At 47.3% G+C, this 27,055-nt stretch overlaps 2 protein-coding genes across 3 annotated transcripts in view; both read right to left on the bottom strand.

Annotated features, from left to right (window-relative positions):
- Tead1 (TEA domain transcription factor 1) overlaps window positions 1–27,055 on the bottom strand; it is a 220,993-nt gene that overhangs the window by 164,943 nt on the left and 28,995 nt on the right.
- LOC148007797 (ATP synthase F(0) complex subunit k, mitochondrial) lies at window positions 26,624–27,001 on the bottom strand. The gene has a single exon (XM_087607470.1). The coding sequence runs from the start codon at window positions 26,911–26,913 to the stop codon at window positions 26,737–26,739; it is 177 nt and encodes a 58-aa protein (XP_087463596.1). The 5' UTR covers window positions 26,914–27,001; the 3' UTR covers window positions 26,624–26,736.

Raw genomic sequence — 27,055 nt, 5'->3', positions numbered from 1 at the left:
ATGAACGTAGCTTGTATCCAGTTGGTCAAAACCTAATCAGCACCTCACGCTCACAGTGAGTTTCTGCAACCTGTACCTGAGGCATAAGGACTAAGAAGTTAATTTCTAGTATCGCACAGGATCAATATCGACCTTTGGATGCCTTACTCAGTGTGTTAGAATGCTATCAGGTCTATCATCTCAAATATGTTATCATCTCTGTCTAAAGTTCCAGTTTTGTCATTTAAATATATACATTAACCTTTTAAAAATAATTTCTTTAGCTCTGTTTACTGTACCTGTGTGCATGTGCACGCTGGGGCACACCTGAGGAGATCAGGAGGCAGCTTGTAGGGACTCTGTTCTTTCCTCTCCTACCATACCGTGGGTTCAGGGGAATGGACCTCAAGTTGTCAGGTTTGGTGACAAGTACCTACACTGTAGAGCCCTAAACAGACATTAATCTTAGCTACGGCCATAGAGCTGTGAAATAGAGGGCAGAGTCTTGGCTTCATCCCTCCCTGAACTCCGACCACCTACCTGCCGTCTCACTGTCCAGTCCTCCTGTGCTTGATGCCCAGCCTGTGGACGAATACCAACCTGCCTTCTACTCCTCTAAGTCCCAATTTCCACATTCTTGGATCCATCATGGTTTCATTATTTTGTTTATCCCCAACATTACTGTGAGGTAGAGATGTAATCTTTCTTCCCAGTATTTGAAACAACAAAATAGCTTTTAAAACATTAAATTACTGACTTCAAGTCACACAACTGATAGAGGTAAACTTGAAACTAAAGCCAAGTCCTGTTACCTTGAACCTAAGGTCTAACTGTATTATGAGGTGCTAATGCTCACATCACTGGACATAATCAATAGCTACAGGCTGTCTTAACGGGAATATATGAGAAAGACTGGGAAAGGGAAGGTTGTCAGGGGCGATCTGGTCCATCTTCTGATCCACAATGGCAGAAAGGTTCTGCAGGAGGTGTAGCCATTCTGGGAGACGTGCTGGTGGGAAACAAAGAGCCAGCAAGGCTACATATGATGTGAACATACCTTAAACTAAGATTACAGGACACAGCACCTTTCAGCTCTCAAAAGGCAGGGAAGGCCAGCCAAGCACTGGGCAGATGGTCCAATCAGCACAGAGCTTGCCACACAATAGTAAGGACCTGATCCCTAGAACCTATTAATAATTTTCTAAAAAGCTGGGGACATTAATGCACACTTGTAATTCCAGTGCTGGAGAGGCAGCTGGAGCCTAGAGTTCACTGGCCAGCCAGGCTAGTCTACTGGAAAGATCAGGGACGACTGAAGGACTGACTGTCTCCCAAAGAAGAAAGTGGGTGGTACCTAAAGAAAAATACCCAAGGTTTATCTCTACTCCCCACACACATGCTCTCACATGTACACATATATGTATACACACACACACACACACACACACACACACACACACACACACAAATAAAACCTATTTTTAAAAGCAGCTGGAGACAAACCTGGGAAAAGGCAGCTTCAGAGCCCAGCTGATCACTAGAATGAAGATACAAGCAAAATGCACTGCCCTCTTCTGCTTTTCCACACCCTCAATGGCCAGGAAAGTCTGACACTGCCTGCCTAGGACCCTGCCTCTCAACTTTCTTCCCACACAACACCAACCTCTGTGGTGATAAACAATTAAAATCTACACTGGAAAATACACACAGAGCTCAAGTGGAAACAGATGGAGAACCCACAGCGGGCAGTGGGCGCATCTGCATCTTCACCACGAGAGAGGGGAATGAGCCATATCCAGCACACTTACGGCAGGGCCTTAAAACACATCAGCAGACTCACATGTCCACGGCACAAGGTGAAGAAATCCCACTAACACTCTGAGGGTAACTGTGGAAACCCTACGAGCTACACTGACAACAGCCTCAAGAGGCTCAAATCCTGTGACCTCCTAGGAAGTTACCAAAAAGAAAACTCAACAGGAAACCAGAATGAGTGCAAAAACATGCACTAATGCACTACAACTACTGGCCCGGTGCTGCAGAAGGCAGGAGAGAAGTGACACCTGAAAGCTGTCACAGCCCTCCACACCTGTGCGATGGGGCACATGTGCACCCATACTGAAGCACAGCACACACATGTTCAAAACGAACCAATTTCTAAAAAGTATTCTGGCTGCTTCTAACGAAGGTTTGGGTAAATGTCAGATCTTGAGACAGCTGAGCGTCTGAATAGAAGAAAGCTCAGAGACCAAAGATAATTAATGGTATCTTCAATCCTTCTCTTCTACACTCACTGGTCCAAGCCCTCTGTTTTCTTCACATAAACATGCATGAAGGGCTTATCACCTACTTTATATAGCTGAAAGTCAGGAAGAGAGGCAGACACTGGTGACAGGAGGAAGATGACGAGTGTGCTGGGCAGAAATACTTCACACATGCTAGGGGTAAGAATAAGACCTGGAATAGTCATACTTGGAAAACAAGGTGATTCTGACAAATGCTACAAGAGGACCCTCAGTGAAATAAGCCAAGAACAAAAGGACCAGGACTGTAATGACCTCGCTCATCCGAGGTGCCTGGAAGAAATCAGACCATATCAGATTTGTATCACAGGCTCTAAGCATGAACTCCTGCCAATGGAGGGATCGGCATCTAACAGACGCTTGATACATTGCCGTGAGTCTGTCCATCCATCGACAGACCTGCATTTCTCCTAAAGCCTTCCTGGGCACCCAAATCCATCTGAACAGTACTGCTACAAGCTCCCACCCCACCACAGCCTTGATTGCTGCATCTAAGCATCTCCCTGTCACGACCACTGTCCAAGTTAGGTTCATTTTTGCTGTGATGAAACACCGTGACCAAAAGCAACTTGGGAAGGAAAGGGTTTATTTGGCTTACATTTCCACATCATAGTCTCTATCACTGGAGGAAATCAGGACAAGAACTAGAACAGGGCAGGAAACTGGAGACAGGAGCTGATGCAGAAGCCACATGGGGTACTGCTTATCATGGCTTGTTCAGTCTGCATCCTTAGAGAAACTAGGACCATTGGTCACAATAGGCTGGGCCCTCTTGCATTAGTCATTGAATAAGAAAATTCCCCATAGCCAATCTTACGGATGCATTTTCTCACTGAGATTTCCCTTCTTTCAGATGACATCTCATGCTTTTGTAAAACCAGCCAGCACAACCACCTTCCCAGTGTCAGTTAAGGCAGCATCCTGTCTTCCTGTCCTTCCTTCTGACTCAGCTCGGAACCTCTCCTCTTTAAGCAATACTGAATCCACACAGAAATTGCTGAAGGCCAGAGAGCAGGGGTGGGCTAGGGGGCTGATCTTCAGAGCTCACACACATGGCCTCTTACAGGGTGGTGAGTAAGGTGATTAAAGACCCAGCAAACAGACAAGAGCTTCACCCGAAACCCAATGGAAGAACATCCCACCACAGAGGAAGCATTCTGTCTCCTCCATTTCCTCTGGAGGGGGGGGGGGGGGGCTCGCATGTGTGTGAGTTAGTTGTTTGTGAGCTAGGTGATTTCCAGAATGTCCACGTTCACAGAGGTCAGCCCCCAAGCACTCATCTGAGCCCAGGACTAAGACTCAGATGCAGTACAGGGAGCTTGACAGGTGCCGCCCTTCCAGTTCTCTAGGATACAACTGCATTTCCCTCTTTGCAAGAATGGAAGTTTAAACTGAAACTTGATCCATTGTCAGACACCTATTCTTTGGACTAAACTCAGAAAACCTGTCACAGCTGCTAAAGCACTAGTGTTGCTTACAGGTCAGCTCTGAAGGGACTGGGTGGTGATTACTTTCCTTCCTGGATTCAAGTCCTTTCCATCCCTTAAGGCTGCCATCGTACTCCATCGTCCATGGTTCCCGCCATGTCCCCACCCAAGCTATTCCAGGAACCACACCTCCAAGCTTACTTCTGGTTTATGTTTTAGGTAAGAGAAACAGAATGTCTGGATCTGCCACTGAGCAAGGTACCTCCCTTGTTTCCCCCCAACCACTAACCACATAGTTAAGATGGACGCTAAATCTGCACCAGAAAACCTGGGACCCGAGTCCACCATCCAGACTTCAGCCCAGATCGCTGAGAAGCATGGACACCTGCCAGCACATGACCCTGCTATTTCTTTCCTTGGTGCACACCCAGAGAACTCCATCCCCTCCCAGAGGTATTTGCGCTTTATTCACTAAGGTGAAGAACTGAAATCAACCTAGCTACCCATCAACAGATGAGTGGGCATGAAAACGCTGGTGCACAGAAGAAAGTAAATACTACTCAGCTCTAAAGAGAAGTGAAAATTTAAAATCGGCGGGAAATGGGTGGACTTAGAATGTGGAACGTTGAATGAGATCACATTGTCTCAGAAAACAGCATGTCCTCCCTCATAGGCAAACCTAGCCAATAATACATGTACACATGAAGAAAAAAAGAGAATAAAAACGGCCAAGTACTGGAGAGTAGGGATGGGCTGAAGGTAGGAAATCGATATGGTTATGAAAGAAAGAGAAGGCTAGGGGTTGGCCTAGCGAGCACAAGGCCCTGGGTTCGGTCCCCAACTCCGAAAAAAAGAAAAAGAAAAAAAAAAAAAGAAAGAAAGAAAGAAAGAGAAGGCTAACTACTCTAGTTCTAATGCTGCTGCCTGGATTTTTTCTGGGCTTGGTCATGGATAAGTACATAAACATATTGATAAAGTATAAGGTCCTATGTAAAAACCCGAGGCTTCAGAACCACTATTCCAACTGAGATGTGCAGACTTTGGGTCCTGATAATTTTGGTATGTGATTGGGGGGCGGGGCCTTCTTAAATAATAAGGTTTCAGTCAAAAAAATCACACATTGGTTGTCCTCGTATAAGACTAAATCACCCAGCAGGCACACAGCCAGATTCGGGTCACACTAGGTGCTATGTGTAGATAATCACAGGCTGCTCCTTCACAGGCCTCACCATGAAGTGCTAGAGGCACAGCAGCAGGGAATATTAAGGCGCCCTGGCCACAGTAATGGTGGAGGGGGGCAGGAATGGAGAAAGCAGGAGAGGCGGGGGCGGGGGGTGCATGTCAACACACATCACGCAGGTATCTTTCTGCCTTGGTTACACCTGTAACCCCAGAATCAAGGACAAAGAAAAATAAAAACACAAGAGGGAAGGTACGAGAAGAAAAGGGGGTGGGGGAAGGGGAGGAGAGACAGCCTGGAAGCAAAAAGGAGCTGCAGAGAACTAGAAGAAAGGTAGAGTGGGACATGACCCAGACCAAGAGGCCACATTTTGCAGCTGGGCTCCAGGGTACCACAGTTGCCTCGGTGAAACTCAGTGTCCTGTGTGATCTCGGGAGGCCTGTGATGTAAGAAGTACAGAGAATACAGCCAAGGCAAAGGCATTCACCCCAATCCCTGCTCCTGGAAAAGCTTCAGGGCTTCCTTGTGCTGCTCACTGCCCAGAGCGGGGCCAGAAATGACCCAGAACTACAAGAGGGTAAGAGGGGAAAGGAGGAGCTGTTTGTTCAGTTTATTTTCCTTTCCTTCTCCGTGCTCCTTCCCTAGTGTGAAAATCTTGGGGAATGAACTGAAAAGGGACCCAAGGAAAGGAGTGGGGTGGTGACTCCTTGGCTAACTGTGCACTGTGCGGCAAGGGAAAGACTGCATATCATTAGATGGAAGTCTTTGTACTCCTGAACCTAAAGGATAAGTCCTTGGAAACCTGGAACATTCCAGCTCCTACTTTTCTGGACTGTTCCCAAGTCTGGACACTGAGTTCTTTTCCCCTAATCTCTGTATTTTAAATTCCTTTATTAAAGTGTAAGGGTAACTGCAGAATGTTAACACTTGATCAACACAAAAGCTCTAAGCTAAATGAACCTAATTTTACATCTACCTTCTTCTAAGAAACCATGTCTGGGTTCTGAGATGTTTCTATAACAGAGGTCTGTCTCCAAACATTTGTGTATGCGTGTACACTCCCATGTATATACCTATTGGGTAAATCAAGTCAGCAGGAAGAGTGCAACTTTGCCTGCTCATGGCTGAGGGAAGTGGGACAGGCACCACCATGCACACAGGAAAAGTCAACTTCATCTGCCTCACACACTTACAAGCTTGCCTGCATACACTCCAAGTGTCCACCCAATGACAAGACCACTGGGCAAGGTTACATAGGTTAAAACTCTCCTATAGGTACAGTTGAACCCCTACAGGCCTGCCTCAGGACAAGTCTTCCCGTCAGCCAAAGGAGTGAAGCTATCCGAGAAGCCCATTCACCCCTCTAGCCTTCCTCTGACCACCTACCCTACCAATCAAAAGTAATGGAGTTTCTCTCCGGTTTACATGGATGGATTGTGACTTTTTTTCATCATGTAAGGCTTCCCCCTTTTCCCATAATCCAGAGTGCACACTAGACACTTACTCGAGATATAATGATGACAGTGTAACTAATGACTGGGCACTGCTGAGATGGTCTGAGAGCGTCTGAGAAATCAGATGCTAGAGCCTGTTCTAGACCCAGAGTCCAAATGTGCCTTTAGATGCACACACACTAAAACAAGGCAGGGCTGATGCTGCTGGTCCACAGACCAGGCCTGGGGAACCCTACTCATTGGCTCATTCACTCAGCCCTTCACCAACTCAGGAACTGCAGCTCCTACATCTTGCCATGTCATCTCTACAGGTCCCAAGCATCTCTACTGGATGGGAAGAAGACTCCCTCAGTGACACTCATGCTGCCTGCCCTCAGAATTCAGCTACACATAGAGTAAGAGCCATGGATTCCAGACCCTCGAAAGCCTCAGGTGTCAGGCTGAGACACGCCCAGACAATAGCCAGGCCCCACGGTTTGAACAGAGCTCCTTCTATTTCTGCAGGTGCCACATTCCAAAGATGCTTCTTCTTCTTACAAAGCATAGCAAGAATTCTACACTGAGGAGGAAAAGAGGTTAACTAAGGGCCTGCCTTTCCCCTGGGGACAGGAGAAACTCAAACCTCTCCCAAAGAGGTTTACATTTTTAAAATATATTTATTTTATCAACCACAAGCTTGCAAGTCAAACATCTCCTCAAAGATGTTTTGCAGATAGAGATATTCTGGGAACACACTAGAGGCCAGTGTATTTCTGCACTACCATTCTAAGACTAGCCTGGAGGGATGTGTATATATCAGATGCTAGCCACTCCAATGACTTATCTGCCTGCCTGCTGACTATACCAGGTCATAGCTACCTCATGCACCTGCTGAGCTGTCAGACTCTGTCCTCTGAGAGCCTTCTGGCTAGCCTGTGCTATTCTTTTTTTGGGGGGGGGTTCTTTTTTTCGGAGCTGGGGGCCCGAACCCAGGGCCTTGCGCTTCCTAGGTAAGCGCTCTACCACTGAGCTAAATCCCCAGCCCCAGCCTGTGCTATTCTTGTCAGGAGAGGCACTATGCCCCATGTCAGCACAAGTAAATTGGTGGAAGCAAAGGCAGGTGCTGAGTGCTGCTGTGAGGTGCTGAGCTCGTGAGAGTGGGCAGAGAGCTAAACCAACACAGATCAGTGGCTTCAATGTTCCAAGGGGGAAAGGTAAGAAACAGGATTCCTGGCAGCCAGACAAGGGTCAAGACCACTCCCTTTGGTGTTTTGAATCACCCTGTCAGTCACAGCACATGAGGAATGCCTATTCCTAGATCTGGTCCGGGCATTACCAGCAGAAACCCCTTGGGTGCAGGGCTGTGGCCAGTTCATTATCACACCCTATAGCCCAGCAGATTCCTCCCCATCCCAGGTTTCTAGGAAACAGCAGTCAAGTGGCAATACCTTTATCAAGAATAGACAAGCTTCAGGAAGACAATATAGGTCTGAGAACCAGGAAAGCCTAGAACTAGGCTTCAATGTTCGGGCATTCCTACCACCCAGTCAGCCAAGTGCAACACAGAAGAAATTTTCTTATCCACAGCACCTCACAGACCTGACCCCCTGAGTGCATATGGACAATGTTTTCTACATACTAGGCTCTGAGTCTCCAAATGACCACAGTTCTTGTCTACCTTGGAAAACATCATCAGTGCACAAGTTAATGTATAGAAGGTGTTTGTCTTACCACAAAGAGAGCCACCGTTCTCAGTGGGATGAGCTTTTCACTTAAGATTTGGGAAACTACACCCTGACCTGAGAGCTTGCAACAGGGTCCCATTCAGTCAGTCAGTCCTGATGAAGGACTGAATGAGATTTGGAGACAGGGACACTATGCTGGCCTCAAAACTCAGCAATCCTCCTGCCTCAAAGCTTCCTGAGTGCCACCATGCCCTTGCCCTGCTTAGATATTTTTAAAATGTTTTTCATAGACATTTTAGCTTTATTTCAATTAAGGCCATGTTAGAAATAGCAGGAAAGCTGAGGTGCGAAACACCTCACAAGTTATACCTCAAATCTTACTAAATAACTTTTCACTCTAAAAAACCTTGTCTCTTCTACTAACCTCACCTCCTCTTGCACCCCCAGACCCAGCTTCACCACCCACAGAAACCTTATTTAAGGTTCAAAGAAAACAGGAAAAATTAATTTTAATAACTATTAGCCCATGTTGAAAACATGTTGAACTTGACTCAGAGGTAACATAAGCAACATTTTTAGTAAGTTATTTCTGCATTTAACCCTCAGTATTAAATCTTCAAAGTCTGTGACCACTCCTATTACATACATGCTGTACCTGAGGGTAGACTGGGCACCTTCCCAGAACCCAGCAAACCCAGCACTGGGCACTCCCTATGCTTCATGGTACATGCAGGCTTTAAGAGAGCTTCTCACATATGTTCTTACCAAGCCTTACATCAGCTGTTCCTGTGCATACAAAGCCTTTCAGCAATACTAATGGTCAAAGGGGGGCCCCCAAATGGCAGTACTGGTGGCAATATTTTAGGGTGACAGCTCAGGTCCTACCTGGGTCAGGTTTGGCTAAAATGTTTATCAGAGGCCCTTAAACAGCTGGTTGACTATAATGGTCCCCACCTCCTCTGTCTGAATGAGTGCCCACTGGCTGTTGATGCTTCTGAGCCATCTCCCTCTGCCACACACCCATACAAAATAAAACTAGTTGTGCAACTGGACGCTGTCCTCCATTATCCCCGGCAACATGGTAAACTGCTTTTCTCTTCAATGGACTGGATTTAGTCAGTGGCTACTTGCTATGCCTACTCACACCCAGGGGGGAAGCCTGGGTCTTCCTGTGGAAACCCAGTCCCTCCCTTAACCCAAAACTGCTGACTCGACCTTCCTGTGGTACAGATCCTTTGCCTCTGCTGGCCTCTGCCATCCATCACATTCGACTCCTGACCCTGAGCCATCCATCTCACCATTCTTCTCTCCTGCACATCTCCTCACCAACTAGCTAAGTGCCCTTCTCCCGGCATTGCCAGCTCAACTTTTCTTGCCACAAAATCACTAGCACCTTCCTGGGTGCCCAGCACTTGTCTGGGACTCCCATCCCTCATGATCCAGGCATTCCCTTGACAAACCTCAATCCACTTGAGGACAGCCTCTGGATCAATTGCATCCGTCCGTCCTGGCTCTCTGCTCCCTCATTCCTTATCTCTGTGATCTGTCATTCCTTAACCCCTTATGCACGTGCACACTGCTGGTCTCCTCCTCATAGCAGGTTTGCTACTCATGGCGCCCAGTGTGGACTGCACACCTTTTACCCTGATCCTAGTACGCCTTCTAAGTTGTCTCCTTTTCAGGACTTCATCTCATTGCCCACGGGATCCTCTGATGTAAGCCAGACCCTGCCACCACCCCTCCTACCTGTCTCCTCAAATTTCTTGCTTCTCTTAGACCATTTTCTTTTTCACTGTAACACAGCTTGGCCTTGCTATAAACTTGATAATCAGTCTCAATGGCCAGAAAATGGCATCCTTGACTTTCAAATACTCACTGACCTTGGCCTCTACCAAGGCACTGGTAAATGGTCCAACTCCTCCCAAAGCTGACTATGATCTGGAGCCCACTTGGGCACCTCCCCAACCAAATCCTGATGCCGCTAACGCACGACCTCAATCACTGGCTCCTCCTATACCCTTTAAATCTGCTTCTCTGCATCTCCCTTACTCTGCCCTCCCCAACCTCATCCTCCACAAATGCTGTCAGCTCCCTTACCCACTACCTCTCAAGCTCCAGAGGCGTCACTGCCTCCCTTGTCCCCACAGGCTAGCACCACAGGCTCTCACCAGGTCTAGCACTGATGGAATCTATCCTCTCAGAGAAGTGCTGGATGGAAGCAGTTCTAGCAGACTTGGCACCAAAAACCTCCACCCAGGTCCACTTTAAATGCAGCAAGACTGGACCCTGGGCAAAGAACTGCCTTTCACCTCATCCACTGTGAGGACCCTGCCCCAAACTATGGACAGACAGGACACTGGGGAGTAAGACTTGCCCCTTTGCCCTGCAAAAGCAGGTCAGGCCCCAACTTCCTCCTCCACAGGAAAATCTTTCCAGCCTTCTGGTGCCTGAAGACTGATGCTGCCCGGGACCTCTGCCTTCATCAAGCCATCAGGATTGCCGTAGTGAGTCTGTGGTAACGGTCTAGATGGTAGTAAGTCCCTGTCATTTTTTGACTCATATGGGGGTCACCTGATCTATAGCTCCTGGCTCACTCAGTTCAACTTCTCTATCTACCATGGGACTTGAGGGTCACCCACCAGCCTACGGCTACAGGTCTGCATCCCTGCTTCCCCGGGGCTATCTGATCACTCACCCTTCCTCACTATAACCAGTCTCTGGGTAGAGACATCATGGCTAACATACACTTCTCTTTGTCTTTTCATCCAACTTTCTCAGGGCATTTCCTGCTCCTCTTTAAACTGGGGCATCAGCCAACCCTCTCACAGCCTCCTTTGTGGACTCCGAGGTATGTAGTACTTTCTCTCCTCCAATGGTGTTCCATCATTCCCCTAAGAAGCTCTGACTCCAAACCCTACCCCCCACCCTTGTCACCCTCAATACCATATACCTCCTGAAAAACATAAACAAGGCCTGAAACCTCCCTCACAACTCAACAAACATATTATCAAGTCCCCCACTCTCCCTTCGACGCCCCATGCTACCTATTGACGACTCTGCAGCCTGGTCTAGGACCTTAGGATTATGAAGGTATATGTCCTCCCTATCCACCCTGTGGTGCCCAATCTCTACACTCTACTCTCTGGGATTCCCTTCCCACCTTATCACATCACCAACCTGCACACCATCCATGCCTTCTTCACCAGGGAGGACCCAGGCACCAGAGCAGATCGCCTCCATTTTTTTCCAAGCTGTAGACACTGACCTTTTGGTTTATCTCCCAGTTGTTTGATTCAACATGTATTTACGTAGATAAGTTCCCACTCTACAGACCCCGTTCTTATCACATCAACATACTACTCAACCTTCAGGAAACAGGACACAGGGGTCCCTCCTTCCAAGGTGCAACTCAGATTTTCTGCTGTCTCGGCTCTCTCAAGCTCACTGTTCAGCATGGTGTCTAAAGTCCCTTGATCTTTGCACCACTAAAGATTTGCTCTTTCCTTGCTGGGTCTTATGGAATACCTCAGTACCTCAGAACCCGGATTCCCAACTCTGCTGTTCTCACTTGCCCCCTCTGTGAAGCAGTTTAGGGGTCCCTATCGGAAGCTCTGGAATCTATCACACTTGTCACATCTGCCTACTCTTGTCCCCACAATGCTGTCCTTACAAGCTCCTGCTCTGGCTCTACCAGACTTTGACCAACCGTCTATCTCTATGCTACTGAAAAATGACAAGTGGCCTTGGGGATCCTGGGTCAGAAGAAGGGCACACATTTGCCCCTGTTTTTTATCTTTCCAAACAACTGGGGACATCCTGCCTATGGGTGCTAGCAGCAGACTCACTATTAACCCAGGAAGCCTCTAAGCCACCTTTGGTCAATCTCCTCTCACAGGCTCAAAGAGCTACAGACACACAGAAGCCTTGCTGCTCTATTTCCCTCTAACTCCCACCTCTTTTATATCACTTTTTGAGAGAACGCCAAGTGGGTGATGCCCACCTTCAACCCCAGCACTCCAGAGGCTAGCCTGGTCTACAGACTAAGTTCCAGAACAGCCAGGGCTAAGCACAAAAACCATGTCTCAAAAAACAAACGGAAGGAGGGAGGAAGGAAGAAAGGCAGGCAGGCAGGCAGGCAGGCAGGCAGGCAGGCAGGCAGGCAGGCAGGCAGGCAGGTTCCAGTATTTCTCGACCCCTGCCCCCTTCCTAGCTCAGCTCCGCTCGTCCCTCCAACTACCACCCTTACCCGCTCGCTCCTGTCTGGGATCACTAGACTCCCTCACCTACAAGAATCCAAAGCTCCCTATGTCCCCTCTGCCACACCCTGACTGTAGATGGAAGCTCTCTCAGCTCCTCCTGCCAAGCAGACAATGCCTGAAGCTCTTCTGACCAGATTACAGAATCCACCATTTACCACCAAAGGTTAGCTCTCACAAGGCCCTCACTTTAGCACACGACCATCAAAATACAAGTATGCATCCCACATGCTACACTGCCATGCTTCTATTTGGCAGGAGAGGGGCTCCCCCATCACCAAGGCCACATCTAGTACCACTGGGCTGATAACCCTAAAGTGCTAGAAGCCTCTTATCTCCTCAAGCAGGTGGCGGCTATTCTCTGTTGAGGTCACCTGGCCCCTATCAATGATGTAACTGGGAACTGCTTTATCCGACAAGACTGTGGAGGTCAGCCAACACCCACCCCTACTTACGTTTCTCCATTCTCTTCCCCACCCCTCCAAACTTAACTCCTACCTATTCTGAGTCCCAAAGACAAGCCCTCCAGGACTCAGAAGCCACTGCAGGGCTCCAAGCCTAGCTTCTACTAGATAGGTACTGTTCCCCTGATGCTCAAGCAAAGTTCTTTCTGACAGAAAGTCACAAGGCCTTTCACACTGGGTCTCATCCTCTCTACCACTTTCTTCCACCCTGGCCTTTCTGCCCTTTTGAAGACTGTCACCCAAGGATGCTCCACCTGCATGCACCCAAACCTCCCCACAGCACACCTTACGGCCAACTCCTTCCTTCAGTCCACACCAGTTCCAGGGTACAAGTGGACAATGGCCCAACACTCATCTCTAAAGCTACCCAGCTAGTTTCTAGGCCTCCAGAGGTACAATAGCACCTTTACATTCTGTAGTCCTCGGAGAAGGTAAAGGGACCATCCTTCTGAGAAATGTATGTCTTCTGGAACCAGGCCACTCCAGGACTGCTTGCTAGCTTTCCTCACTCTTAAGACACCTTTTTGGGAACACACGTCCTCCCTCTGCCCTTTACTGATCCCATCACCCACCATTTTACCAAAAGACTGGATTTATTTGAAAGCCTCTAGCCCACAGGCCCTCAATCTATGCTGGAGCAGTCAACATCTGGTCATCCTCACCACAACAATGGCAGCTAAACCTCAGGAAGTCTCAACGTGGATCTGTCACAGCTCAAACAGGCTCTGCATCCATTCTCTAGTAAGCACGTCTGTCAGTCAATAGGACCACTAAAGCTTAAGCTCTCGTCTGCCTTCCATCCAAGGGACACCTAATAACGGGTTCCTTCCTTCCGCTGCTACTGGGAATTCTCCATTTTCCCCACCAGACAAGGCAACAAGCACTAAAGATAAAAGCCACCAAAACCTGGTTCATCCTCAGTACCACATTTTGCCCAGTCTCTGGTTGTTGACCTCACTTGCAACCCCCTAGGCATCCTGCTCTAGGAAATGTGACACTTAACCACTTCCATAGGCTGTTGAAGATCAGCCTCTCACCCCACCTCCCAGCTCCAAGTTACATGATAATCCCAAATACCTTTGCTTCCCAGAGGATTGGATTGGGGTAGGTGTCCAATGGGAATAAATACCAACCAGGTAGAAGAGGGGATTAAAAACCTGTGAGTGCTGGCTCTTTGGGACCTTGGATCATGCTCCTCAGCCCTTTGACCTCCAATGTTCGTATCAGAGTGACAACTGCCCCATCTCCTCAGATTTTTTTTCAAGAATTTAAAAAAAAAAAAAAGAAAAGAAAAGAAATCAATAAACTGACCAGATGGTCAGTAAACCAGATTCTTCTGACAGAATCTCCTCGGGTCTCCCACCATCACGAGCCGGCTGGAGTCCCTGCTGCTGGATGCTGTCCTCCAGTATCCCAGGCAGCTCAGCAGTTCTGCTCTTAATAAACTGCACTGCTGTCCACAGAGTGGCTTTGTTCAGCAGCTTCTTGCCACGCCTACTTACAACTGACTTTAACTGAATTTGAGAATTCATCTAAAAACCTTTTTTTTTTTTTTTTGGGGAGGGGAGCTGGGGACCGAACCCAGGGCCTTGTGCTTGCTAGGCAAGCGCCCTACCACTGAGCTAAATCCCCAACCCCTAAAAACCTAATTTTTAACTTTTGAAAAAACCTTCAAGTGTCCCGATCAGTGCCATTACTTTAAGGTGCCTCTTCCTTGATGTCCCTCTACTGGAGCATCCTCTTCATCGCTGCCCCTGCCACCTGCCATGACTGTAGCCGCTCAACTGTGTTCTCTCCACCGGCTCCATGTTCCCTGGAGACAGGCTTGCATGTTCCACTCCCAGCCCAAGCCTGTCTCCCAGCCCTCGGGAGCTCAGTTGATTATTTAGGGGATGCATGGGTTGGATAAATGAACAGCATCTTCCTAAGAGTCGCTTCATCTGTAAACCTGCACGGCTCCTCTGGCTCAGGTAGGAAAGGCACGTTCCTGTCTGCTTGACTGGCACAGGAGCAGGTGCAACTAGTCGCTGACACTTGGCCCTCTGCACAACCAGCTGTACCAGGTGACTGATCGGCAAAGAAACTTTTCTTGGATACACTTTACAATGCATTTCTCAGACCCAGCACAGACTTTATGCTTTCCCCCACATCCCCTGGTTCTTTGAGGTGTGGGAGGTCACAATCTGTAGTCCAGGTTCAGGCTGATCTCGAACAAGTGACAATTTACCTGCCTCAGCCACATGAGTGCTTAAACAGCAGGTATGCTTAAAAGATAATGTTCAGTATCTTGTGGTTTCAGCTAGCCTACAGAACAATGGAAATATATCATGAGTGTGGGGGGGTGTGTCTGTATATATATATATATATATGTATGTATGTATGTATGTGTATATATATATATATTCTAATTTTTGAATTGTAATGGCCAGCCATTTATGAATGTTTCATTTCATCCTTAGGGTATCAATGTCATAGAAAGATCTTAAGGTCAGGTTTTGGACACTGGGTTTTCAAGGCCAGTACCTTCCCGTGTGGATACAGACATGTTATATTTTAATATCTACCCATCTCCATTTCCTGATCTCTAGTACAAATACAACAAATCCAACTCACGTAAGTTTCAACGTCAGAATATTGCAACTGGAAAGTCAGAAGAACAGTCATTTTAGTCCACTACCTTCAACTTATAAAACGCAGTTTTCCTACATTAAGTAGCAGTTACTATATAAGCTGCTATAGTAACTGTTATGTCAGAGTAAGTGACAGAGAGCCACTCCACCACCAAAGCCCAGGCCTAGAGCTACAAAAGCCAGAGGAACCCCGGATACACTCCCAGGCTGACACCAAATGGGCCCTAGATGTGGGGGTCTCCTAAGTAGGCCTCACCAGGTGAGTCAGGATGGGGCATGGGAAGCCTCGGACCCCACAAGAGGTGGCTGTGAGCATGGTGTCCACTGCAACACAAATGAGCCAACCCAGAGAGTGGCTTAGAGCAGGGAGGGGAGGCTGGGAGCTCCCCAGTCAGGCCAGGCAGCCCACAGGGAGCTTCCCGCCTTTTCCTTCTTCTTTCTTTGGCATGAACTTTCCCAAACCTGCTCTGCCTGTTTCACGCAGGAACCCGGCCTCAGAGTGCACACATTTTATTATTTCAGAAGAAAGCATCTGCAGTCGGCTAGTGAGTCATCTGTAAGCCTTGTCACTCTGCCAGCAGCCTGCCCCTCTTCATTACAAACGTAAAGATAAAAGCCCTCACTGCATTAGCTGGCATCCGCCTCCACAGACAGCACAAATAAATTAATTGTGCCTCATCGCAAACAGCCGAGAGGTGTGCAGGAGGGGAAAATGTGCCCCTTGTTTCATTAACAAATTAAATAGCAACAGAGCTGCCACACACCCGGCTATACTGCCAACTTTAGATTCTCCCACCAGGCAACTGCCTGGCCAGCATGGCCCAGGTAGAGCGGCCATCACTAAGTGAGGGAGGAGTGGGGGAGGGGTGGAGGACAGGGCGGCACTGTGAGGCCAGACCTAAGCTTGGCATCCCCACCGTGAGCCTGGAGAGCAGTCACCCAGTGCCCATCAGATGCTAAGTGCTGCTGTTGCAAGGCTGCCCCCCCCACCCCCCGCCTTGCAGGGGTGTTTCCACAATTTACCCCAGGCAAAAAAGCAAACCAGTTCTGGGGCCCTGGTATGCATGGACCAGTGAGAGAGCTTGTCATCAAGGAGACGCTGTCATACTGAGGATAGCAAACATTCCAGAAAGAACAGGGTGAGTCAAGACCAACTTGAAAAACACGCCGGACTCCCCCACACTACCAGCTAAGATTGCACCCTCAAACACACCTTTCTAAGATTTCCTGCTTTAGTCACATGCAATTTGTTACAATGCTGTGATTTTCTTCTCATTCTGAGGTACATAATTTAGCAAAGCTGTGTTTTGAGAGTTGAAGGCGCATGAGTAAAAACCAGTCCTTTTATGTTTTTATCTCCAAAGACGCAAACTCAGTGCATGGGGGTGGGGGGACAGGAAATGAGGGTGGGGGCTGGAAGGAAAGAACAAAGAGAAGTCTAAGAAGAAGAGGAAAAGACCCTCGGCTCTCCCCGAATGTCACCCTATTAACTCATGACCTGTAAGGAAGTTAAGATCACAAACAGCTAATCCAACCATAAAATATGTCCAAAGTATTTATTATACAGATGGCATTTGGGTTCAGTTGTTAATTTAGTTGGTTTGTGTTTTATCTGTAAAATCCAGGAATCTAAAAAATTCTACACAGGGAAAAAAAAAAACCAAAAAAACCACTTGACCTGAGCTAGCTATCGAGGAGCTGCCTATAAAAAGCAAAGGAAATGGAAGCCTAAAAAGAAGAATAAATAAAGCCATATGCAACCTGTCCACCATCCAAGAAAGAACTGAACAGCAGTCTCTGCAAAACCTTCAGTGTCTACAGTGGGCCACGACTTGAAACCGGGGTCCTTCATCAGCAGTGGAGTTCCGGACACTCCTCTGGAAAACAATTTAGCAGTATCCATTGAGATAAAAAAAAATCCTTTGTCTTTTAACCCCTCAAATCCTGCTTCTGGGAATTGACCCTAAGAAAATAATCTACAATCACAAGGAAGCTGCATCTCAAAGTATTATTTTTATTAAAAGCATAAAACTTCGGGAGAGGGGAGCATCTAAATGCCCAACAACAGAGGAATGGTTAAGTAAACTCAGTCCGTGGGATGAGAGGGTGAGACCATTAAAAGTCATCCTGACAAAGGACAGAGCCATAAGGAGAGCATTTACTTAAGGTTTACTGAGGAGAACAGCAGGCAGGTCTGACGGAGTCTCTGCGCCAGTAAGCCTATGGAAGAGACATGACACATCATGGGGGGCTACTGGTTATTTTAAAACAGAACTTTTTTTCCTGCTCTTTTGTTCTGCTTCCTTTATTGTGATTACAGGATTTTTGTTGTAGTAGGTGTTGTCATTTTGGGGTTTTTTTTGGGAGGGGGTTGTGAAATAAAAAAAAATCATGGGGGGACAAACAACTGCTTTGCTCACATTCAGAGAACCAAACACATACGGGGGGGAGGGGGGGGTCGGGCACAGACTGCACTTATCCTCAAGCCTCTGCCCTAGCTTTGTCCCCAGTTACATGGCTCCCAGCAAGAAGCTTGAAGAAGAGTGACTGAGAAGTGGGTTACATCTGTCTTTAGACAAGGTGCCTGCAAGAGGCTATGAGGTGATGCAGTGCCAAAGCCCTGGTCCACACTGTTCACTGCAGTTCCAAATTCTAAGGTCTCTCTCCTCTTTGAAAACAGTTTCTCCCTCCATAAAAGGAAGGGGTCCCAGCGCTGCCTCCAGGTAAGTCCTCTGACCACTTGCATCCAGATTCCTGTTAGAACAGGCTAAAGGCCAGCTGTCATTGAATGAGAGCATGTCAAAGTGAGGGGCCACAGCCTGCCTTTAAACGAGTTCTCCAAGCAACTCTCACGTAGGCATTGAACCGGCCAACAGCTTCCAGGTCCCAACGTCCAGACTCTCATGCCCATCCCCCTAACCACATAAAACTGAGCATGGGAGGGGACGGGGGCTTTACTCAGAGGCTGGTGCTCTCTCTACTTAATACTTCACCACAAAACAGTGGTAGTGTTTAAAACAGAGGGCACAAGGTGTTTCCTAGCATCTTCTTTTCTGGTGAAATCATTCCCGGACTCGATTAGCACAGTGTAAAGAATGGAACAGGTGTGAAAAACTGCATAGGACAAGCACAAGAAGATGGGAGTGAGGGAGCAGGCATGCTTGCTCGCATGCATGCACATGAGCTTATCACGAGCGCTCTCCCCGCCCCGCCCCGCCTCTCTCCCTCCCCTCTTTAAAATAAAAAAGATGACTCATGCGTCAGAAAAGGTCTGGTACAAGCCTCACTGGGCACTTCCATAAACAACAAAATCTAGTGATCGTCCCTAAAGCAGAAAGAGCCGGTGGGTCAGAAGCCAGGAAGCGGGGGCAGGATGCTGCTCCACTGACCACCAAGATAAACTTCCTAACTGAAGGCCTCAGCATTGGCAGATTCGACACCAGCAAGCAAGGCTCCAGGGAGAGGGCTGGACCCAGAACCCTAACTGCCTGCTGTTCCCAGCACTTTAGAAATAAGCAAGTCAGCACCCTTCCCATCTCCCTCCCTCGACTTTATTGAGTTACCACAGGAGCATCGTGCATTATTGCAGTGAGCACTGCTCTGACATAACCTAATAAGAAGCCGGTCTCAGCATTCAGCAAGAGGGAATGCTACAGGGCACACGTGCAAACTTGATTCTCGATCTAGGGGTGATGTCTGTGGAGGTGTAATTCCATTGTCCGCTGCACCCAGAACATCTTCCATCCATAAAGCACAAAGCCTCCATCCGTCACGGTTCTCAGGAATGAAAGGTCTTGCCTCCCATCCTGGATGCAAGGTGCAGCCAGCTCTGCTCTGGTGACAGGAAGTCAAAGCTAATCTGATCTTTCCATTTAGACCACACAATGGTGAGCATGCACAGGGCTCTGTGTACCAGGTGGCATTTCTCCAGAGGGACACATCATGTCCGGCGTGCAATTCTGCTGGTTACTTATTTATTAGCCCAAAATTACTCGGGATATTGTAGTCTGTGATCATTATAAACTACATTCATTACAATACTGACTCTCCTCTGGCTAGACTTGAGCGTGAATGGTGCATTCACAGGTCCACCACTTTCTTTGGGTAGCTAACAATGTCATGTGCTCTTGGACCTACACTGGAGGGTAGCTGAAAAGTTAAACCCAGTCATTAATATCCTGGCCCGATCTGGCACCTGGGAGGTGCAGAAGCTGTGACATGAGGAAGGGAAACCACTCAGCCTGGGGACTGCAGCCCGGCCTCTGATCTGTTATGTTCTTGTGTCCATGACTCAGAAGAGAGTTGACAAACTGAAGCTCACAGGCCGAATATGGTCCACCATCTGTTTTCGTAGGGCCTGTGGACAAGAATGAGTTTACCATTTTTAAATGGTTGAAAATTAACCCAAAGGGCCTATTACTTAGCATTCACATTTCAGTGTCCCCAGAGAGTTCTTCTCGGGGCACAATCACAGCAACAGGTTTACACACTGTGGGTACTTGCACACTCACTCCTCAGAGCCGGGTGGTGGGTGCCTCAGACCATATGGCACGTGTTGTCAGAAATATTTACTGCCTGGCTTTTAAAGTTTGCTGATTGCTAACATACAAGCCAGGGCCATAGCACTAGTGGGAAAAGGCTCTGACCTATAAGGGCACAGTCCAGGATGAAAACATACACAATAGCTTCTCAGCCCTCGTCAGACGGCTCAAGTACCCTTGCCTGATGAACGGCCCAGAGAATCTGCAACCAGGACACTGCACTTATCCTGTAGCTCAAATACAACTGAAAGAGGGATGTGAGGCCCAGCCTACAGCATCAAGAAGCCACCATCTCTGGAGGCTGCTTAGTGGGAAAGACAGTGACAATCAGGCTCAGGGGAACTGTGAATGGGATGACACAGAACATGAGTCCCTCTTTTTTTTAATATTAGTTTTTTGTGGTTGTGGGGGTCTGAGTAGGGACAGATGACCTGGGAGAAGTTGAGGGAGATAAAAATACAATCAAAATATACTGTATGAAAACTAAATGTTTAAATCCGAAAATTTTTTAACTGAGTTCAATTTTTTTGCCACATTTTTTTTCATATTGTAATGAGTTAAGACTGACTCTGTTCCTTTCCCCCCCATCATCCTTGCCTCCTTTGTTCTGCAAATCACTCAGGTTAAAGATTTCATAAATATATTTTTTTTAAACAGGGCACCACTTGAAGCTCAAGTTGTTCCTTTTTTAGGTAAACCTTTGGTCCAAATACTGATGCCCTGAAATGTAATCGTGGATGTGCAGAGAAGTGACGTTGTCATCCGCATTGTCATCCGATGTGCATCCTGGGCATCCTGCATCCTACCTAGCACTCGAGCCAGAAACAATCACTCCTTGTTTCCCAAAGAGGTGACCCCTTGAACCCCAGCATGACAGCTGTCTGGACCTGGTCCTGCCTCAGTGCAGCTCCCCTGGCCACCACAGGATAAAGGCTCCAGCCTTACCAGTCACACAGCAACCATCTCTAGTCTGCAGCTGACAGGAATGCCAACTAGTGCTACCCAAAAGAGATGATCTCCTGCCTTTCCTATTCCTAATGTACCCAACCCTGGCCCCCACTGCATTCTCTCAGGAAACCCCTCCAACTAGAAAAAAAATCCCTTCCTGGCGACACCGGGCCACCATTACTGGTGTTGAGCTGATGAGCAATGTACATGAGACCGGTTTTGAAGGAGCTGCCTTGCAGGTAGAGGCACTGTCGTCATTTTGTTAGAGGTTCCTAGAACAAGTCCAGAGGCAGTAACCGGGGAACAGTAAGCTGCCACCCAAGGTATCTACAGTAAATCACAGCTGTCATCCTAGTGTCTAGTACCATGCTTGACACTCGCATCCAAGAGATAACTGTGAGATCGTTATAAGTTGACCTATGACCCCCCACCAAAAAAAAAAAAAAAAATCCATGGAAACCCAAACTCCTAATGACTAAAGGTAGATGTGACTGATTTTGAAAGGAGTTGGACTCCTTAAATGTCCTCAGGTAATATTAGGTTAAAATGGGTTCTCATTTGACTGTTTTCCAGAGAGGAGATCTGGGGACTGTAGAGATGGCTCACTGCTTAAAAATGCTTGCTCTTACAAAGGACCCAGGTTTGGTTTCCATCATCAATCAACATGATAGCTCCAGTTCCAAGGGATCTGATGTTTTCTCCTGACATCATCCAAAGGTAGCAGGCAAGCCTTCCTCCCTCCCTAAGCCCCCAACCTCCCCCACACACACACAGCAAGGCCATGTAAGGACACAGCAGAGGCTGTCTGCAAGCCAAAGACAGAGTCCTCAAGAGAAACATGGATGTGCCAACACCTTGATCTTTGACTTCAGCCTCCCAAACTGTGAAAACAGAAATGTCTATTGTCTCGCCACCTCATCTGTGGTGTTTTTTATGGCAGCCCTGAGAACAACTAAACCAGCCAAGAGGAGGGCGCGCCCATGCCTGTCACTTCTCTTCTCAGCAGCATCTTCCAGGCCTTTGACAGTGATGAGCGCTCAGTAAAAAGGCCAAAAAGAAGGAGTAAGGATTTAGCTCAGAGGTGCTGTGCTAGGCAAGCATTCACAAGATCCTAGATTCTGTCCCTAAGACTGAACATCACCTGGAGCAACAGGGGACAGTCACAGGCTGTGTGGCCATTATCCTACTGAGACCTTGATTGCCTAGAGTTTAATGGTTCAATTGCCTGTAGAATTGCAGTCTACCCACCTTTCCTAAGTTTTGAACCCAGACTGTGGTCCTCTTCTACTAAGACTCCTGAGCGTGGTGATTCCATTCGCTGGGTTCTTGGTTTCATCTGGGAATAAGTACTTCACTTACACCTTACTGTCCAAATGAGGCATGAAAGGATTTCTGAGGGATGACTAACAACAGGAAAAGATTCCTACTGAGAAAAAGAACAACTCCCAGGCATTCCTGTGGGGATGTGATGGCTGGAGCTACTGTAGCCACTGTGGACCACAAAGGAAAAAGATAACAATTAAAGGACAGAAGAGTGGGAAATGGGAAGAACTGGGTGTTGGATGATCCCCAGTTGCCAATTTAAGGTTGCCTACCTTGGGAATTTGTCCTGTAAGAGCTCTATTGTCCTTGCCAAGCCATGTTCAATGTCACATGGACTTCACCCTCCAGTCACACTGCACACACTAGAAGGCTGCCTGCCAGAACCAGCCGTTGGGTTTCACAGGTACAATCTATAGCCCTGGACTCGACCACTAATTTGGGAACTCCTTTTAATACAAGAACATTCTATAGCTCACCCATATGACAGGGTCCTACTTTTAAATATGCAATGATAAAGAACCAATCGCCTAAAAAGATTGTTTGATGATATTTTCCCCTGAATTTGCATGTTAGGCTTTCAGACAGGTCTGCAAACACCCATGTGTCAACCACAACGACATTCCCACCACCAAACGGAGTTGCAGACACTCAGGGGCATGCACAAGGGGTTCAGAACCCCAAAATTTATTGCACGGACCTCAAAGCACACCCAAAAAGCACTTACCCTTCAATTAAAGAATCCAACTGTTAGCTAGAGAGATGTCCCAGTAGTTAAAGTGCTTTCCACAGAAATAAGCAGGAAGACCAGAGTTCAGAGTCCCAGAACCTGAGTGGACACCCCAGCACTTTCAACTGCGGAAGATCTCCCGAGACAAAGGGCGCCCAGAGGAAGTGAGAGCTGCACAATTATTACTGAGCTCTGAGCTGCAATCCATCTCAATGAATAAGGTAAATGACCAAGGATGACTCCTGACATCAGCCTCGGGTTCCCAGATGCATTCACTCATTCATGGATATGCATCACACACATATGCACATATATGTGCACACACACACAAAAACATACACTCACCCCAAAAAAAATGGAGTAAGAAAAAACAATCCAGTATCTAGACAGAAAACCAAGTCTCCCAAAGGTAAAAAGAACACTAGTAACAGTGGCAGTTCTGACAGTAATGATGGTGACCGCGGTATCTGAACCAACCAATGGGCCAAGTGTTTCCCATGAATTAATAGCAGCATCTTCAAGGAAAGCTGTGATAAGCACAGTGAGTCCACATGCCAACAGACAAGCTGAAGGAGCTCACCAAAAGCTGTGCAGGAAGGCAGTCCCAGCCCAGACACCAAGTGAAACTGAGTGGAAGAGGCCACATACCAGCCACAGGTCCTGAGGCAAAGGGGCAGAGGCAAAGGAGAACAGTGAGACAGGTCCCAAAGGGAGCGTAAATTATCTGACAGACAAACAGGTGGTGGGTGAGTGGGTAGACAGGGGGAGATTTCTAAGGAAGATGGGTGATCCCATGAAATACTTTAGGAAGACTTCCGGCTACTTAATAGCTGAGGACTGTTTCAGAATGTCCCATTATCCAGGTGAGTAGTGGACATCTAAGAGGAGCTGCCATGGAGGGGGAGCTGGAGAAAGGGAGCGGAAGAGGGGAGCTAGCATATCTGAGGGCATATGGGAGTAAGAGATGACATGGAAGCCTAGTGAGCCTCCTGGGGAGTCAGGAACAAGGTATCGGGACAATGGCTTCTGAGAGGGCCTCTCTGCTGAACTGGGACTATCAATCTGTAACCTCACCTCCGTGGTTACCTTTGTTACTGTTTTCTTCCCCTCTTACCAGCTTCCCTGTGGCTCTTAGGAAACCCCAGGAGGGTAAAGGGCATGTTTGCTGAGCTTTAGGGGGCGAGTGACTCTACCATCACTCCTTGGCGAAGGGAACATGAAGGACTAAAGTGGATGTGGGTAGCAATTAAGAAAGGACTTGACAGCTGAGAATGATGATACACATCTTTAATCCCAACCGGTGGATTTCTGTAAGTTCAAGGCCAGCCTGGTCTGCCAAAAAAAAGTTCCAAGATAGCCAGGGTTACAGAGACCTTGACTCAAAAGGAAGGAAGGAAGGAAGGAAGGAAGGAAGGAAGGAAGGAAGGAAGGAAGGAAGGAAGGAAGGAACCAACAAATGAATGAACGATGAATAAAGAACTTGGTCCAAACTTGAGGCCTCAGTTATCATATCCAGGCCCCTCAGGGAAAGACTTCAGGGAGAGGGACTCAGCATTTGCTTGGGGAAATGGAGTATGGAGTGAGATATTCTCTAAGGCCATCACACAATCTGAATCCTGAAGCCAGGTACGGGTGACTCATCCCCAGAACCGTGGCAGCCCAGGAGGCAGCACCGCTGAGTTCAAGGCCAGTCTGTACTACCATAGCAACAGCCTATCTTTAAAAAACAAAAAATCTGGAGTATCAAGCCTCAAAGTTGTCAGAGCTCAGACACATCCTTTAATAAAGGAATTTTTTTTTTGGAGGCATTGAACCAGGCAGCCAGCTGGCCACCAGGATAAAAACAATGAGAAGCAAAGGGTGAACTTGGGACAAGGGTTTTAAAACAACATATCAACCTTGGTCCCCCAGAGGGAAGAAAGGAGATAAGCACCCAGGCACATGAGCAAGCCTCCTGCCACACAGGGCAACAGGAAGCTGTGGAAGCAGGGCCAGCTCAGCACTTAGGAGCATATACTGCATGTGGAGCACTGGAGTTAGGCTCTCTGCACCTACTCCTGGCAGCTCACCTGTAACTCCAACTCTGGTGGATCCAATGCCCTCTTCTGACCTCCAGGAGAAGAGTGACACACACACACACACACACACACACACACACACACACACACACACACACACACACACTATTTAAAGGAATAAATCTTTCCTAAGACACAAGTTCAAGATCTCCTATCCCTAACTAAGACGCTATCTGCAACTGATACCTGCTGGGAAAGGGAAAATAATATTGTCCTCCAGTGGAGTGTCACTTGGTACATCACCCACATTCTAGGGCAGGCCCCATGCCTGGTGCAGTTGGCCAACATGAAAGACTGCATGGCATTTTGTGCACTTTTGGTTTTGTTGTGTTGTGTCTTATCATTCCCTTGTTTTTGTTTCTTTTTCTTTAAGGTTATCTGTTCAGACTTATGTTTTGGTTTGTTGTTGTTTCTGAGAAAGGGAAATGGCATAAAGTTTCATCCCTACAGGTAGTGGAAGATCTGGAAGAAGCTGGGGGGAAGAGAAAGAATATAATCAAAATATAGTGCATGAAAAAAATGTTTCAAAAGAATAAAATCTTTTTTAAGTAAAGCCCTATTTCTACTTCTTGTTAGAAAATGTTGGACTGAGAAGTGGCTACAGAATGACTTCCTCAGCCAGGTTAGCTCTATCTGGGGAAATATAACAAAGTCAGCTCTCGATCTACCCAGAGGCCTGGTCATAGCCCAACAGTTATTGAACACAAACCTTAAATGTGGGTCCCAGTTGCAGCGTTTCCCCTGAACAGCTCAAGGTAAGCCTAAAGTTTCGTCCACTGGTTCAGTACTAAATGCAGCGTACTTAACAATCCCACAAGACACACAAGCAACAACTGTTATATTTGAGAGGTTTAGAGAAATGGAAGTTGTGAGGCGAGGCCTTTGAAAATGTCGTTTATCACTGAAACACGTGCACTTCAAGATTCACCTTGAGTAGTCAACAAACTGGTTTGCAAACGTCGGCTTCTAAGAATTATTACATTTATTGCCAGAAATAGTCCAGAAGAATCTATAAAAAAGCTCTATTAGCATGACAAACACTCCATGCTGTCCTCAAAGGCTTTGCATTCAGGAAGCAGAGCCGGCATATTCGAAGTCCACTGTAGGTTCCAGCAGCTACACACGCCACCCTGTCGGTAGTCTTGCTAACCACTGTTCTCAGGATATCAGATCAAGCTTTCTCCAGTATCTAAAGGAACAGGTCTTACTTGTGTTTATTAGCTGAGCTTTCACCACAGGATCAACCAGAGCTCTTTTCTGAACTATCACCGTGCCACAATGGCACCAAATGAACTCATGGCAGCTTCCAAAGTGAGAACTTGGGACACCTCAAAATCTGTGGTGGATTTCTAGGATTCTGAGGAACAGGGTAAAAACTTGTGGTCATAGGAAAATATGTAATGGCACAAAAGCCACCATCCTTCAAACCAACAAGAGGAAGAGTGAACCGGAGCACCCGCCAGCCTCTCTCCTGAGGCATTCTTCAAGACAGGCACGAGTTCAGTTTCAAAAGCTGGACGACAGGCTTATGAGCGCTTACGAGTTCTTCCAGACCACACCGGGTGGTTCACAAATGCCTGTAACTCCAAGTTCAGGGGGATCTGACACCCCAGGCCTCTAAAGACACCCCCACAGGTATATGTATATTATTTTTTTTCCAGGTTCATAATTTATTGTACAAATTGAGTATTACATGATGAGTTCACATCAGCTTCTTCAGGCGTGGGACTTAACAGATAAGGCCAGACATTTCAAAATCCATTTATGTTGCTTTCACAGCTGGGGTTTTTTTAGGCCTTAACTTAAAGTATAGGACCAACAAAGCAATGCCTCCATATGTGGCCAGGACACAATTCATTCTACCTGTGAGGGTATAAGAGTTGAAATATTTTTTAATACCAGTGAACTGGAATTGGCCATCACTTTCTGGACCAGCCATGACTTCAATCTTCTTCGTCCGAATCACAAACTCTGCAGCCGATGTCCTTCAACAAACCCAGCCACTAGCTCGGCCCGACCGGAAGACCGTATATTATTTTTAATATCTTTAAAAAGAAAGGTAGAAAGGAAAAGAATAGTTC

The sequence above is a fragment of the Rattus norvegicus genome, chromosome 1, assembly GCF_021556685.1.
Source record: "Rattus norvegicus strain SHRSP/BbbUtx chromosome 1, alternate assembly SHRSP_T2T, whole genome shotgun sequence".
Lineage (NCBI taxonomy): Eukaryota > Metazoa > Chordata > Mammalia > Rodentia > Muridae > Rattus > Rattus norvegicus.
This window is presented reverse-complemented; position numbering and strand designations above follow the sequence as displayed.